Below are 14,877 nucleotides of genomic sequence, written 5' to 3' on the forward strand. Positions count from 1 at the left end.
GAGTGCAGTGTTAAAGTGGGCGGAAGTAGAGGGACGTATATTGCATAGAGAGGCTGCCCAAGGAAGGGGCTCCGGGGATACTGCAAGCCAATGGGACACAATAATAGATTAACTCAAATACCCCGAAGAACCAGAGTCAGAACACTCACAAAACGTATCTAACCTAAGCTCTGATGAAGCCTCTTAATATACATGACAAGAAGTTAATGACCCTAAGAGAAACTGAGTTACTGTGCAGTATTCATTTATATATCAGAAAAAATGTAACGGTTGCTGGATGTAAGGAGGGGTGGAGTGGGCAGTTGGGAAGTATTTAACATTGTGCAAATGGAAATGTTAACACATGTTTGGAAAATTAATAAAAGATATTTAAAAAACAAACAAAAAAACTCTGACCCTACTTAGTTTAAAGGGCACACATCCCATGGTTGGTAGTTACAGACTTAAATTGTGTCTTAAATGTGTGATGTGACTGATCACACCCTGGCACTCCCACTATATATAAACACATAGTGGCTCGCCTCCTGGTTGCAACAGTTGTCCTTTTGGCAAGTCTGGTGCCATCACAACCCTGGGGTCAAACTCTTTCTATTCCCTTGTATGCTAGTTGAGATAGAAATGTATGATTTGCTCCCCTCTGCCCTTTCATTTTGTCCCTGGGCTATCTCATCAGAGAGATTTTGGATATTAATTTCCCAACACAGACCTTCAGTCGCACTCCTATCCATTCACTCCCAGTTGGTGCCTGTACATGACAGCTCTCGAGGTGTTATATTGTACGATGCCCATGGATACTTTGAGCATTACAAGAGCACAGCCTCCTCCTCAGCTGTGGAGTGGGAGGCTTTCAAATTTGGTATTCGTGCTCCAGAAATCCAGATTATGCAGTTTTAATAGAGTTGAAAAAGCCTACATTGACATGGAACGACCGTCTGCTTACGGCCTCTTTAGTCTGTTGCCTGTCTCAACCATGCAGTGTTTATAGCCTGCACACATTCAGAGGGAGCACCTTCTCGCATGGGTTATTAAAAAGAAGTCTAGGCACTCCCCTATAACTGTGCTTCTCAGCCCGGACAGCATCTTGCTCTTTTTCCAGCAGGACATAAATGCAGTCTTCATTACATTTTATACTACCTACTCCCGATCCTCCTGGGTCCTACTTTGTATCAATAGCTGCCTTCCCAGAGTGAATGTAGATTGTCCCTGGTAGATGTGGAAGAAATTGATGAGCCTATAACTCCCCAAGATATCAAAGGGGTGATTGCAGGATTGGATGTTGAGACATCCGGTACTGACGACTTCCCAGTCAGTCAAATTCTATCAAAACTTAGCAGCTTCCCTAGCACCAGAATTAACCAACCTGTACAGAGCAGCAATTGGGGCAATTTGTCACCCCGCTACTCTTTGTGAAGCCTCATTTGTTTCTATAATAAAAACCCATGCAAGACTTTGCAAACCCAGCTTCCTACCACCCTTTAGAGATTTTTAACATTGGTTATACATTTCTCAGTAGGATCCTAGCTGACCTCACTCAACAGGTGCTCCTCCTGCACCTGATGCAGGCTGATCAAAGTGGCTTTGTCCTAGCTTGGAACACTTCTCTAAACATCTGACAATTATATAGAATAAGTGAATCTGGAAGATCACAAAGGCCCGAGCAGCTACACTTGTACTGCACCTGGAAACTTCATTCAGTACCTTTCACTCTGATTACCTCATCCAGGTCCTGGCCCATTTCATATTTGGAGCTCGCACTATCCAGCTGATCAAACTCCTCTGCACAGATCCCTCAATTAGAATCAAACTGGCAGGTCTGATTTCTGCCCCTGTCCCAGTAGGCAGAGGCACTAAACTGGGAGGGCTCCCACTATGAGATGGAATCCATGCCATCTCGTTCTAAGCAGAAAGTGTCCTGCTCTACCTTAAAGACCTGGCGGGAGATCACTCCAGTACTGTCCGGATTGTAACTAAGTTTGGAACTGTCTCTGGCCTCCGAGTCAGCTGGAATAAGTTATGCCTTTTCTCACTATGTTCAGCAACACTTCTCCCATTTTTCCATTCTGACTCAACCCAAACATTTCAGCTTACAGTGGGCTCCCATGTATGCTTTTCAAGCCTCTCTATCTACCTTCTTATCCATATAACAGGCATACATATTCATGCCTTTCCTTTACTAATCCATTTCATGTTCATCTATCCCTACTTAAAACACTAGAGTAAATTCATTGGATCTTGAGAGCGCAAACAACACGACTAATCCTATAATGAAAATTGAGCTCATATTACTAATCTACCTATTTACCTCTAACCTTGGATTCCAAAGTAGAGTCCTGCTTGTTTCGAAGCACTACAACACCGTCAAAGGGGTAGTGAGTGCTGTTTAGGGACAATTTACGATTTAAAAAAATAGTGCATCCATATTGACCCAGACAGTTAATATTGTTGCCAAGCCTGCATCTAAAAGCCTGCCGCAGCTACTAGCAAAAGAAATGCACGCCAGCTTTTGAAGAGGCAATTTGAGGAGATCCAAAAATTTCCAATAGTTTGAAAAATCCAAATCAACTCTCAAAGGCTGTACACCACAACCACCACCAACACATGATACCAGCTCAGAAGAGAAGGTACAAGATTAGGAGGCTAATTAGAATAGGCCTCTGATGGCTCTCAACCTGTGGTCAGCCACTGACTAAGTGTGAAATAGATGTGAAATTCCTCCCAGGCACAAACAATAGACTGCTGACCTGAATGGATGCGCTTTTTTACACTAAAGTGTCAAATCCTACTTGAAAGGTCTGTTGTTCCACATGTAACACTCGATGCATGCTAGAAAGGGAGAGAATAGGATGCAAAGACAATTCTTGTGGATCCGCTGTGTGGTTGCTTTTGTCCTACCAAACTTCTCTAAGTTTGTTGTGGTTACAGTGCCTGCCTCAAACTCTATTTTAGTGTTGGATGTGAGAGGATAATATGTTTACAGCCAGTTTAGCAGCATATATAATTAAAAAGCATATTAACTCATGTGTTTATTTTATATTAGCCACCATATGCTGTAGCATGATGTTTCTTATTGGATCTTACTAAAAAAAAAAAACACACAAAAAATGGGTTACACAAGCTTTGCTTTGCCCAATTGGAATCTTGATGCAGCCACACACTTGTGACTTAGCACTTAAGCTCATGTTTCGTGTGTGCACACTAATCAGCTGGGCCTTACCTTTCTCAACAGTTACAGATGACTTCCACAAATCTGTTGCACATTTCCTATAATATTGCTAAGTTTTCCCTTAGCAGCCTGCTAAACCACTCTTTAAGCTACGTTTTACAGTGTTATATTGGAACTGGCAAGATAAGTTCAGACTTGCAAAGGATCTTGATTTTTTTGATTTGCTAATTGAGTTGTTTGACGAACCTTTTGAAAGTTGACTTATGGAAATTGTCAGACATTTGTGCTATCTAGTTGATGTTTTCATTTTATTTAATTAATTAATAGATTTTATGCAGATTTGTCACAGGAGTTGTCCAAGTTATTGAAGGTAATAAAATAGCCTGTGCCCTTTGAATCTTTTCTCTGCTTTACAGCAAATGCCGCTGAATGGAATCAGGGCAATTTTGAGATGAAGGAAAATATTTCCTCAGAATAAGCCATTTTTGTAGCTTTGTCTAAATAGTCTGTTAGTTTTGAGATATAGGTTTTGCTTGGAGGCTTTCTAGGGCTTTGGTACATAGGTTTCATTAAGCTGTCATTGTCAGAAAGTGGCACAGCAGTCTTTTGTACATATGAACCATTAATCATTGAACTATACGCAGATCAATAGCTAATCAGATGATAAAATATTCATTTTTGATCACCGGATGTCAATTTTGAAATTTGCAGACTCAAACAATGTGATTAGCTCACTACTGTTAGGATTTGTTCTGCCCACCATTGCATCATGCTAAGGTCTGTAGTTATGAACAATGCACTTGGTGAAGTTATGCTTCTCTTGCTCAACTGGGCAAATGAATTTCAGTGTTTTGTGCATACTAACTGTAATACCCATTTGATTAAACCTTTTGGGATAGGTTGTTCCATGGCAAATTGTATTTCCTCTATTGTGTTAAGTATCACAATTTATCTTGAATATCTTTTTCAGTGAATGCGTGTAATCAATTATTTGCTTGATTGTTTGGAGTGCACTTTTTTAAATTTGGTTTTTACGAACTCTGAGTGAATTCTGAGCTAAACCCCAGATGATGGTGTTTGCAAAATCTGTGAAACAGAAGGAAGTGTCCAATACTTAAATCATCAACAGACAAATATCCAGATTACAGACTTTAAAGTTGAAATGTTTGACCTACTGTTAATGGACCTGACGTACCAAACTCCAGGTTCCTTTGATGGGAATGTTATATGGGTGTAATTAGATATGTAATGATTAAGGTGCAGCATGTTTACTTGATGAAAGAAAATTAGATCTTTTAGGTCTGTTCCTTGTGAAATATTTTTTTATTCTTTCAGTACTCATTAAAAATATACTATGTTTTCTATGTTTCCCTTTTCGCTGTCTAAGCTCACAAGGGTGCAGTCAGAGGTATAGCTGTGGATGGCTTAAACCAGTTGACTGTCACAGCTGGTAGTGATGGACTCATTAAATGCTGGAAGTTCAAGGCGAAAGATTTAGTGCATGTCACTGAACTTAGTTCACCACCTTCTGTTATTCTTCTGCACAGAGACAGGTAAGAAAATAGAACATGTAGAGTGGGCCCTTGGTTAGTTGAAGTGTAAACAACTGTCATTCAAAGTCTTGCTATTTCTAAGAGCTCATACGTATTTCATGTTAGTTTCAAAGAAAAGCAGAATTTCTGTAAGAAATAGCTTGTGTGCTTGACACAAATGTTTCTCCATAGTGTTATTTCACTTTTCCTAGCCAGCCGCTGGAGCACAAATTCACATGACTCTTTTGATACATAAGGCCCCACCCTCTACATTTTTTCTATATCACTTGAGTCCTCAATCTGGATATACTCTAATTGATTTTATCCTGGAATGTTTGTCTCCATCATTTTAGTTTCAGGATTGAAGGTCCACGGTTCTGTCACTGGAACTCACCTGCTTGCTTACAAGACAAAGTTAATTCTACCATTGAGCACTCCGAATGCAAATCTCATCAAGGCTCCTTTTTGCGTTCTCAAACTTTAGCCTTCTGTTGTGATATCTACTGCTTAACATTTTTATATACATGCTTTGGCCAGACCCAACACTGGAAGAGCTGAAATATCCTTGAAGGGAAGTTTTTCAACACTTACGTATGAAACATTAGTGCTGTGTTTTATATCAAGCAGCAGGATGATAGACATCCAAAACTGTTTTCTATTGCAACATTGCCCCTGTTACCATCCATCTAGTATAGTAGTGATCTGGGTGAAAGTTGGGGAGCTAAGCAGACTGTTAAATTCAATTCCCAATTGTGAGCTAATCAATCATGAAACTATCAGGATATTTAATAATTTGAGATTTGGATTAATTTTTACTCTGCTGGAGATGTCCTTCAGATCAGTTTGTCAGGTAAATTCTGTCACCCACTCTCTCTTTATAATAAAAAGACTGAGGAAATTCAGTCTAACTCTTACAGGTCTCTCAATTTCAGTTCTCTGACCTTTTCCATGCTGGGTAACAGTTTCCCCGATCATTCTCAGACGTACTTCTAGAAGAATGTGCACTTAAAGAAAGGAGAATACATAATGATCTCCATACCAGCATTGAACTTTGAAATCTAGTTTATGCATATTTAGTCTTGGGCTTCTTTGGATCTCTCCCAGCAGCGGCTCCCAACCTGTGGTCTGCGGACCCCCAGGGTTCTGAGACACATTTCCAGGGGGTCCGCAGGCCTGGGCCGGCAGGAGGGTACTTCTCCAGATGGGGCCCAATAGAAACACGTGTGTTTTTATATTTATTACTTCTATTGTGCAGACGTTTTCAAAGTACTACAGAGTTTGTTGTACGTCCAGCAGCTTTCAAGTAAAAATAAAAGCGTCAAGATAACTCTGGTGATAAATGTCCCTGCTGGAGAGAAATGAGAGATTTGTCTAGTGGCAGCTTTGACTCATCTAAGATAGCACAGATAGTTTATATGCCTGCTGCAAAGAATGTTTATCATGCAACAAAGAGTATTTTATGTGCATAGTACAGTGGGTTACTGCTTGTGTCACAAAGATTCTTTTAATACTGTGAAGTTCATAAGTTACATTCGTAATCTAGCACAGTGAGCTATCAACTGCCACCAAAGAGCTGCATGCAAACTGCATGGCACAAATTAGAAAGCTGTGTTTTTTCCCCAATCTTTCATTATCCCTATCCTGCTAAAAAGGTTTGCTTGAGTAGAAATACATTCTTAATATTAGTCAACTCTAACCACTGTGTTATGTTCTGAATCCTGAGTTTGTTCTTCTCCCGTTTAGTCACTCTTAGAAAATGTCTACCAGTGTGAATGACGTGAATCTCACACTTTGTAAAGTGCTCTGATACCCTACACTGGTATGAGAGGTGCTATAAAATAATCACATGTGACAGAGAGGCTACGGAGAGATGAGAGGCACTTATGGTTTAACTACATTTCCCCACCACTTATTTATGTGAAGATGTTTTCTCTGATCTTATGTACCTAAAAGATAAAAACTGAAATTGCTTTGGAAATGTAGAATCTGGCCTGATTATGAAGCTTTCCTAAATAAAACCAAACATTAAAAGTTAGTCGCCGAGATGCAGTGTCCACCTTCCCATTAAAATGTTTCGATTTTTGCGTATTTTTTCAATATAAATTAATTGTCTTTAGTAATTTGAGTATTTGTTTGGTGTGTACTTGTTTGTGTATTTTTGTGAATTACTGTTTCAATGTTTGAAATTTAAATTGTACGAATTGCTTGGGGATCCCCGGCTTCCAGTAGTGATTCAGTGAGTGTCCTCAGGAGTCGAAAGGTTGGGAACCCCTGGCTTAGAGACACCACATAGAGAACAGTTGGTTCAGAGGCTCAACATTAGATGGAATAGCTGGTACTGCGCTGCTGCGATCTAAGCAAAAACATTAATCCTTTGAACCACCAGGCTGCTACTGCAATATCCCAGTCATTAACTTAAACCTATGACAGACAAGTGCAACTAGATATTTCCCTTTGTGAGGTAAATGAAACAAAACATTGATGTGTTTTCCAAGGTTTGTTGAGGGGGATTGTATAGCTTTTGATAGACTTATGAACGTTTTCCCTGACTACTGTTTGGAAATCTTTATATAGTGGAACCTTTAATTTATTACTCAGTAGTTTCATGCACGAGCCTTATATTATTTTCAACAATGACTGTGGTACTCCATCCAACTTGGTAGGCTTAACAATTTCTCACCACAATGTTTCTACATCATATGGTAGGCATTATCTGTTGTAAACTGAGGAAAGAATTTGGCATTTGATGTGAGACAGTATCTGAAATACGACCTCTTCAAATTATGGCCCAGAGAACATGTCATTGTCTCTTTTTAGTATGCTGTGGCGTTACTTTATGCTAGCAGTTTTGAAAAAAATTCTTAAGACAATTGTTTCTTGCGCTTCTCGTGTCTGTGGGTTATTTACTATGTCCTGTCGTGTTACACTATGGGTAACAATGGAAATCTTTCATACTTTGCTAACCACACACTTGTAAGCAATATTCTCTGTTGCTGTTTTCTTGTATGATGTACGGTTTGAGCGTGCTTACTTAAATCCTTTATTGTTATTGGTATGGAAGTGATGCTGCTCTTATGATTTGATAATAGTGAATAGTAAGCCAGGGGAGTAAGGAAAGAGTGAACCTCAGGGTGATTGTTATTACCTGTCCTTAATCTCTGCTATTATTTGCACCCATCCATCTCTCTCCTCATAAGTAGTTGGTGGGCCTGTCATTGGTTAGTTCATAGATGAAACTGAGATTGCGAGCATCGTGCCACTAGAGAGAATGCAATTGTTTTTGACCGAATGACCTAAAGGCATTTTTTCAGCTTTACAAACATAAATATCAAGGTTTCAGGTGCAATTTCATCTAATGGCATGCAGTAATACAGTTTTCTCAAGAGTTGCCAGTATGAGAGCCCATAGGATTACAAGTGTGCTTATTAAAATAACTTTTCCATAAGTTCTCTTGAGGTAAAGGAAAATGTAGGATTGTATTTCTTTTAGACAGTTGCAGCTCTAGGTCTTCAGACTTTCTAATGTGACCTTCAATTGTGGTAGCTTTCCAAAGATCAGTTTCAACCTAGAAACATGTTTGTTTTAAGCATACTCACATCAAGAATTGCATTGCTTCTTTGGTGTTAGATCCTGCAAAAGAGCAATTGAGTTACAGGCTTCAGTCGATACATTTTGTTGTCCAAATGCATACGGATGAAGTATGTACATTATTGTCACTTCTTCAAATACATTTAGGAATAAATAGGCAGTTTATAGAAAGCAGCTCTATCATTATTGCAATTTAATTATTGTAATAAAACATGTATCCAATGTAGTTATTTTACTTTTATTTTCTTGCAGTGGTATGCTGGGAATTGCTTGTGATGATTTCTGCATTTGTGTTTTCGATGTGGAAACAAGAAAGGTTGTCAGAAAGTTTTCTGGCCATCAAGGAAAAATCAATGACATGGTAATTGAATAATAAAACAATGTTTGAATGCCGGTTTTCCTTTTTTTTTTAAACTTTTGAGGCGGTTATTGAACATTGGACTCACAAAGTAATTTAGTTTATATTTTGCATGCATCGTCCATTCAGAGGCAGTCTAGAGCATTTTTAGATTAATTCAGTAGCGCCGACCTACTGCTGGTTGATATGTGGCCTCTGTTTTATAAGTCCTCCTGTGGACTTTCTACTTGTTGAAAGTCTGACCTCTAGGAGCCACCTTCTTCTTTGTTAAGGCAAGCCCATTGTTAGCAGACAGTGAAAGAGGCAAAGAATTATTGTAACAATCTTTAAAATATATAATCCTTCCTGTGTAGCCAAGTGCAACAAAATATCTTCTGTTATAAACTGGTCTAAGAAAGGGACTAGTTTTGATAATCTAAATTTATTAAATACTTGGTGTAGGAAGTTGGCTCTGTATGCACTATTTCAAAGTAAGGAATAGTATGCACAGAGTCCAAGGGTTCCCCTTAGAGGTAAGATAGTGGCAAAAAGAGAGAATACTAATGCTCTATTTTGTGGTAGTGTGGTCGAGCAGTAGGCTTATCAAAGGAGTAGTGTTAAGCATTTGTTGTACATACACAAGCAATAAATGAGGAACACACACTCAGACAATTCCAGGCCAATAGGTTTTTGTATAGAAAAATATATTTTCTTAGTTTATTTTAAGAACCACAGGTTCAAATTTTACATGTAATACTTCAAATGAAAGGTATTGCAGGTAGGTACTTTAGGAACTTTGAATAATCAAAATAGCATACACAGTTTTCAAATAAATCACATATAGCTATTTTAAAACTAGACAGTGCAATTTTCTACAGTTCCTGGGGGGAGTAAGAGTTAGTTAGTTTTTGCAGGTAAGTAAATCACCTACGGGTTTCAAGTTTGGGTCCAAGGTAGCCCACCGTTGGGGGTTCAGAGCAACCCTAAAGTTACCACACCAGCAGCTCAGGGCTGGTCAGGTGCAGAGGTCAAAGTGGTGCCCAAAACGCATAGGCTTCAATGGAGAGGGGGGTGCCCCGGTTCCAGTCTGCCAGCAGGTAAGTACCCGCGTCTTCGGAGGGCAGACCAGGGGGGTTTTGTAGGGCACCGGGGGGGACACAAGTCCACACAGAAAGTACACCCTCAGCAGCGCGGGGGCGGCCGGGTGCAGTGTGCAAACACGCGTCAGGTTTGTAATTGAAATCAATGGGAGACCAAGGGGTCTCTTCAGCGATGCAGGCAAGGGGGGGCTCCTCGGAGTAGCCACCAACTGGGCAAGGGAGAGGGCTTCCTGGGGGTCACTCCTGCACTGGAGTTCAGATCCTTCAGGTCCTGGGGGCTGCGGGTGCAGAGTCTTTACCAGGCGTCGGGATCTGAGGAGCAGGCAGTCGCTGTCAGGGGGAGCCTCGGGATTCCCTCTGCAGGCGTCGCTGTGGGGGCTCGGGGGGCAACTCTGGCTACTCACGGTCTTGCAGTCGCCGGGGAGTCCTCCCTGAAGTGATTGTTCTCCACAAGTCGAGCCGGGGGCGTCGGGTGCAGAGTGGTAAGTCTCACGCTTCCGGCGGGAAACGCAAGTTGTTTTAAAGTTGCTCCTTTGTTACAAAGTTGCAGTCTGGGGTGAACAGAGCCGCTGTCCTCGGGAGTTTTTGGTCCTTCTAGATGCAGGGCAGTCCTCTGAGGATTCAGAGGTCGCTGGTCGCTGGTCCCTGGGGAGAGCGTCGCTGGAGCAGTGTCTTTAGAAGTGGGGAGACAGGCCGGTAGAGCTGGGGCCAAAGCAGTTGGTGTCTGTCTTCTCTGCAGGGTTTTTCAGCTTAGCAGTCCTCTTCTTCTTAGGTTGCAGGAATCTGAGTTCCTAGGTTCAGGGGAGCCCCTAAATACAGAATTTAGGGATGTGTTTAGGTCTGGGAGGGCAGTAGCCAATGGCTACTAGCCCTGAGGGTGGCTACACCCTCTTTGTGCCTCCTCCCAAGGGGAGGGGGTCACATTCCTGTCCCTATTGGGGGGATCCTCCATCTGCAAGATGGAGGATTTCTAAAAGTCAGTCACCTCAGCTCAGGTTGCCTTAGGGGCTGTCCTGACTGGCCAGTGACTCCTCCTTGTTTTTCTCATTATCTCTCCTGGACTTGCCGCCAAAAGTGGGGGCTGTGTCCAGGAGGCGGGCATCTCCACTAGCTGGAGTGCCCTGGGGCATTGTAACACGAAGCGTGAGCCTTTGAAGCTCACCGCTAGGTGTTACAGTTCCTGCAGGGGGGAGGTGTGAAGCACCTCCACCCACAGCAGGCTTTTGTTTCTGTCCTCAGAGAGCACAAAGGCCCTCACCACATGGGGTCAGAAACTCGTCTCTCAGCAGCAGGCTGGCACAGACCAGTCAGTCCTGCACTGAACAATTGGGTAAAATACAGGGGGCATCTCTAAGATGCACTCTGTGTGCATTTTTTAATAAATCCAACACTGGCATCAGTGTGGGTTTATTTTTCTGAGAAGTTTGATACTAAACTTCCCAGTATTCAGTGTAGCCATTATGGAGCTGTGGAGTTCGTTTTTGACAGACTCCCAGACCATATACTCTTTATGGCTACCCTGCACTTACAATGTCTAAGGTTTTGCTTAGACACTGTAGGGGCATAGTGCTCATGCACCTATGCCCTCACCTTTGGTATAGTGCACCCTGCCTTAGGGCTGTAAGGCCTGCTAGAGGGGAGACTTACCTATGCCACAGGCAGTGTAAGGTTGGCATGGCACCCTGAGGGGCGTGCCATGTCGACTTAGTCATTTTCTCCCCACCAGCACACACAAGCTGGCAAGCAGTGTGTCTGTGCTGAGTGAGGGGTCCCTAGGGTGGCATAAGACATGCTGCAGCCCTTAGAGACCTTCCCTGGCATCAGGGCCCTTGGTACCAGGGGTACCAGTTACAAGGGACTTACCTGGGTGCCAGGGTTGTGCCAATTGTGGAGACAATGGTACATTTTAGGTGAAAGAACACTGGTGCTGGGGCCTGGTTAGCAGGGTCCCAGCACACTTCTCAGTCAAGTCAGCATCAGTATCAGGCAAAAAGTGGGGGGTAACTGCAACAGGGAGCCATTTCTTTACACTTGGGAATATGGTTAAATTATGATCTGTATGAGTACTTGAAACATAATTCATGTCCAAGATTGCCTAGCTTATCGAGGGATGGTCTTCAAAGTACATCTCCTAGTGAAGCAGAATTGAGAGGTTAAAAATGAAAAACGTTTAAAATAACCACATTGGTGAATTACCTGATCAGCATGTTTTCCAGATTTACAGATGATTTCCTCAAATCGCATGATTTTTAACCTCCAGATTGGAAAAAAATATATATCTTATGATGTCTCTGAAAAATCCTCAGTCAAAGCAAGAATAGGGATGGGATAAAGTCACTAATTTTAGCTTTACCAGACTGCTTTCATGGTCATACAGGGCTTGGTCTGATTCACATATTATCCTGCACAGACTGAGTCAGGATAGAATGTTATTTCTAGTCGATCGACCCATATTATCAACTGTATGCACTCCAAGTATTGCATGACTCCAGAATTCTTTAGGGTACAGTCAGAGTGCTACTTAAGCTTGATCGAAAATTGGTGCATAGGTTTGATAAATCTGTCATTGCAACTTTCTTAGGCAACAAATAGTTCAAGCTGAATGGCTCCTAGATATTTTGAACAGGTTAGGTATCTTGTTGCATTTGCCCAATACAAGATCTCTACACCGAACGTGACTTGCTGTATTATGCTGAATTAATACGCAAATTTAGGTTAGACAATCTGGATTTATGTAGGTTCTTTAGATTGAAAATAGGTTTATTTAACTGGGCTTACTCTTGGATTCTGACTTCCCCAGGCTTCAGGGAAGCATGCAATCTCAAAGTCATCTTGTTTCAAAAGTTCATAAAATACTTATACATTCCCCTCTGTACTTGGTTTGCAGAAATCAAGACAAAATGGGACCAGGAATAGAAAGGATGTGGAGACAATTCCTTTCTCTCTGTAGTGTGGCCCAAAATAAAAATGTTTTCTTGGCAAAAGTACTTTGCGCCTTGCTCAAACAAGAGTTCTGCTGCAGCACAGAACATACTGAACACCTGCAAAATAATATGCATTACATGTTTCTCTCTCAGAAAACAAAAAAGTGATAGAAAACATGATACATAAATGCACACTTACCAAACTTCTCTATGATGGAGCTGTGTTCTGCTGAAAAATGTTCTGCTTTGATATTTCCTTTGGATCAATGGCTCCTCTTTTGTTGTCAATGCATTGGAAGGCACCTTTGAACTTAAACTTCATGTCACCTTGCTGCTAGATCTACTTATCAACCATAGGTGTTAAAAGCATTCTAGCTAATTTGAAGTCTGTAAATAAAATGTCATTACATACATGGCGGATATTGGTTTCTCTTGTTTGTAGTGCTGATAACCTATTATGTATCACTTGGACTGATTAACAGAACGCCAGTTATGGGACAAGATTGATATGTATTTGCAGAATATTAAACCATCTAGAACATGTTGTAGGATGGATTATATGATCTACTGTGAACACTTCTGCTTTTACCTCGTTTAGGCACAGTTATGTCTTGCTTAGGATGTTTCCTCCGTCTCATTTAGGGGTTAATATACTATGATGGACGGGTGTGGCCCAGCAAAATGTGCCATGATCAGCTTATTTGGGATTGTGGGGTATTGGCGACATTAAAGAAGGGTTGGCAGCTGGGCTCTCTGCCCACCAGCTCCTACACGCAGTGAAGCACTGTTGCTGGGAAGCCTGCGGCTTGCAAGGCCTCTCCTGAAGTGGCATTGAAGAAGGGTCAAGGTCTCAGTCCTGAAGCCTGCGTGACCGACCGCTGAAGTGATTTCTGGGTGTGGCCTTGCTGGGTGTGAGATCTCCTTTACTCGTGAATGGTGAGTCGGTGGTCTCAGCCTGGAAGGGTGGCTCACAGCAGGGTTACCAGGCCAGGGAGGCTGCCTCATCGAGGCATTAGTGGTGGGGTTGGACGATCCCCTTTTCTGTGCAGCCTCCCTGAAATTCTAGTGTCCTCCGCGGCCGGAAACAGATCCAAGTCACAATATAAACCTGCTCTGACTATAAAGTGACTGAAGACATTTTGGGCACGTTGTACAGTTGACTAGCACATCTCAGATGGGTTCTGGATGAATGTGTGGGGGCACCTATATGGACAAGCCTGACACTTTGGATGGTTTGACAGATGGTGGAGCCATCACCCCCCTTCTTAAGCTTCTCACCAAAGACTGCAGTGATGAGTGATAGGGAGCACATGGCGATTCTATACAAAGAAGAGCATGATTACTGAAAGGAGACTGTGACCTTGGTTGCGGTGGCCCCCTGGTCTGAATGGTACAATTGCCTACCTGGAGTAGTGCCGAGAGGCACTGCTGTCCCCTGGCTGAGATAATTTGCAAGTTAAAAGGGAGTGGAGTCTTGCTGACATGGAGGGTCAGATTGTTTACTTGCAGCGCGACCTCTCGGAGGTGTCCCTAGCATTTCTATACACCCTCCCCCCAATACAGTGTTTATTGCCTCCTGGATGTGGCAACAGACCGGTACATTACCAAGCCAACAAAGCTGATACTGGAGGCTCTAGAAGCTGCAAAATCAGGGATGCCATGGAGATCTTCCATAACACACGTCCTACATCAGAACCTACAGGGGTGCAAATTCTACCTCATCTGGAACACTCCAAATTCAGTCTTGAAATTAAAATTAACACATTAGCAGTAGAAGTTAATCTTGTAAGGACTGACCTTTGCAGAATCAACAAAACATCTCAGGAAACCAAGAAGGTCATGTAAATAACTGAGGTAGCTGGATTAAAGAAAGCGGTGCGCACAGTCCCGGATTTAGCCTGCTTCTTTGAAGGCAGACTCTGAAGACTCCGAGGGCATATTGAGCCAAAGCAATTTTAATTAACGGGGGTCCCAGAGAGATCAAAATGGAAACATCCCAGAACACTTCTTTGAACAATAGATAAGATGCACGCTGAGGCCATCTGGTCTCGCCCTGATGTTTACGATTGAAAGAGCATACCTGGCTGTGGCCCGATTCGGCCCCTACGCTCTCCCCCTACAGGTGATCGTTGCCAAGATCCTTTCTTACAGGGTTAGAGGCACAATGCTGTGGACGATCAGAATAAAGGGGACCAACAATATGAAGCCTGCGCTATAAGAATCTTATAGTTCA

General features: G+C 42.2%; 1 protein-coding gene across 1 annotated transcript in view; it reads left to right on the plus strand.

The window, feature by feature from the left end:
• WDR36 (WD repeat domain 36) overlaps positions 1–14,877 on the plus strand; it is a 543,291-nt gene that overhangs the window by 310,201 nt on the left and 218,213 nt on the right. Inside the window, exons 14-15 of the mRNA XM_069226458.1 lie at positions 4,551–4,716; positions 8,536–8,644. Coding sequence (XP_069082559.1) covers positions 4,551–4,716; positions 8,536–8,644 — 275 coding nt within the window. The remainder of the gene's footprint in view (positions 1–4,550; positions 4,717–8,535; positions 8,645–14,877) is intronic.

Source organism: Pleurodeles waltl, chromosome 1_1 (assembly GCF_031143425.1).
Source record: "Pleurodeles waltl isolate 20211129_DDA chromosome 1_1, aPleWal1.hap1.20221129, whole genome shotgun sequence".
Taxonomy (NCBI): Eukaryota; Metazoa; Chordata; class Amphibia; order Caudata; family Salamandridae; genus Pleurodeles; species Pleurodeles waltl.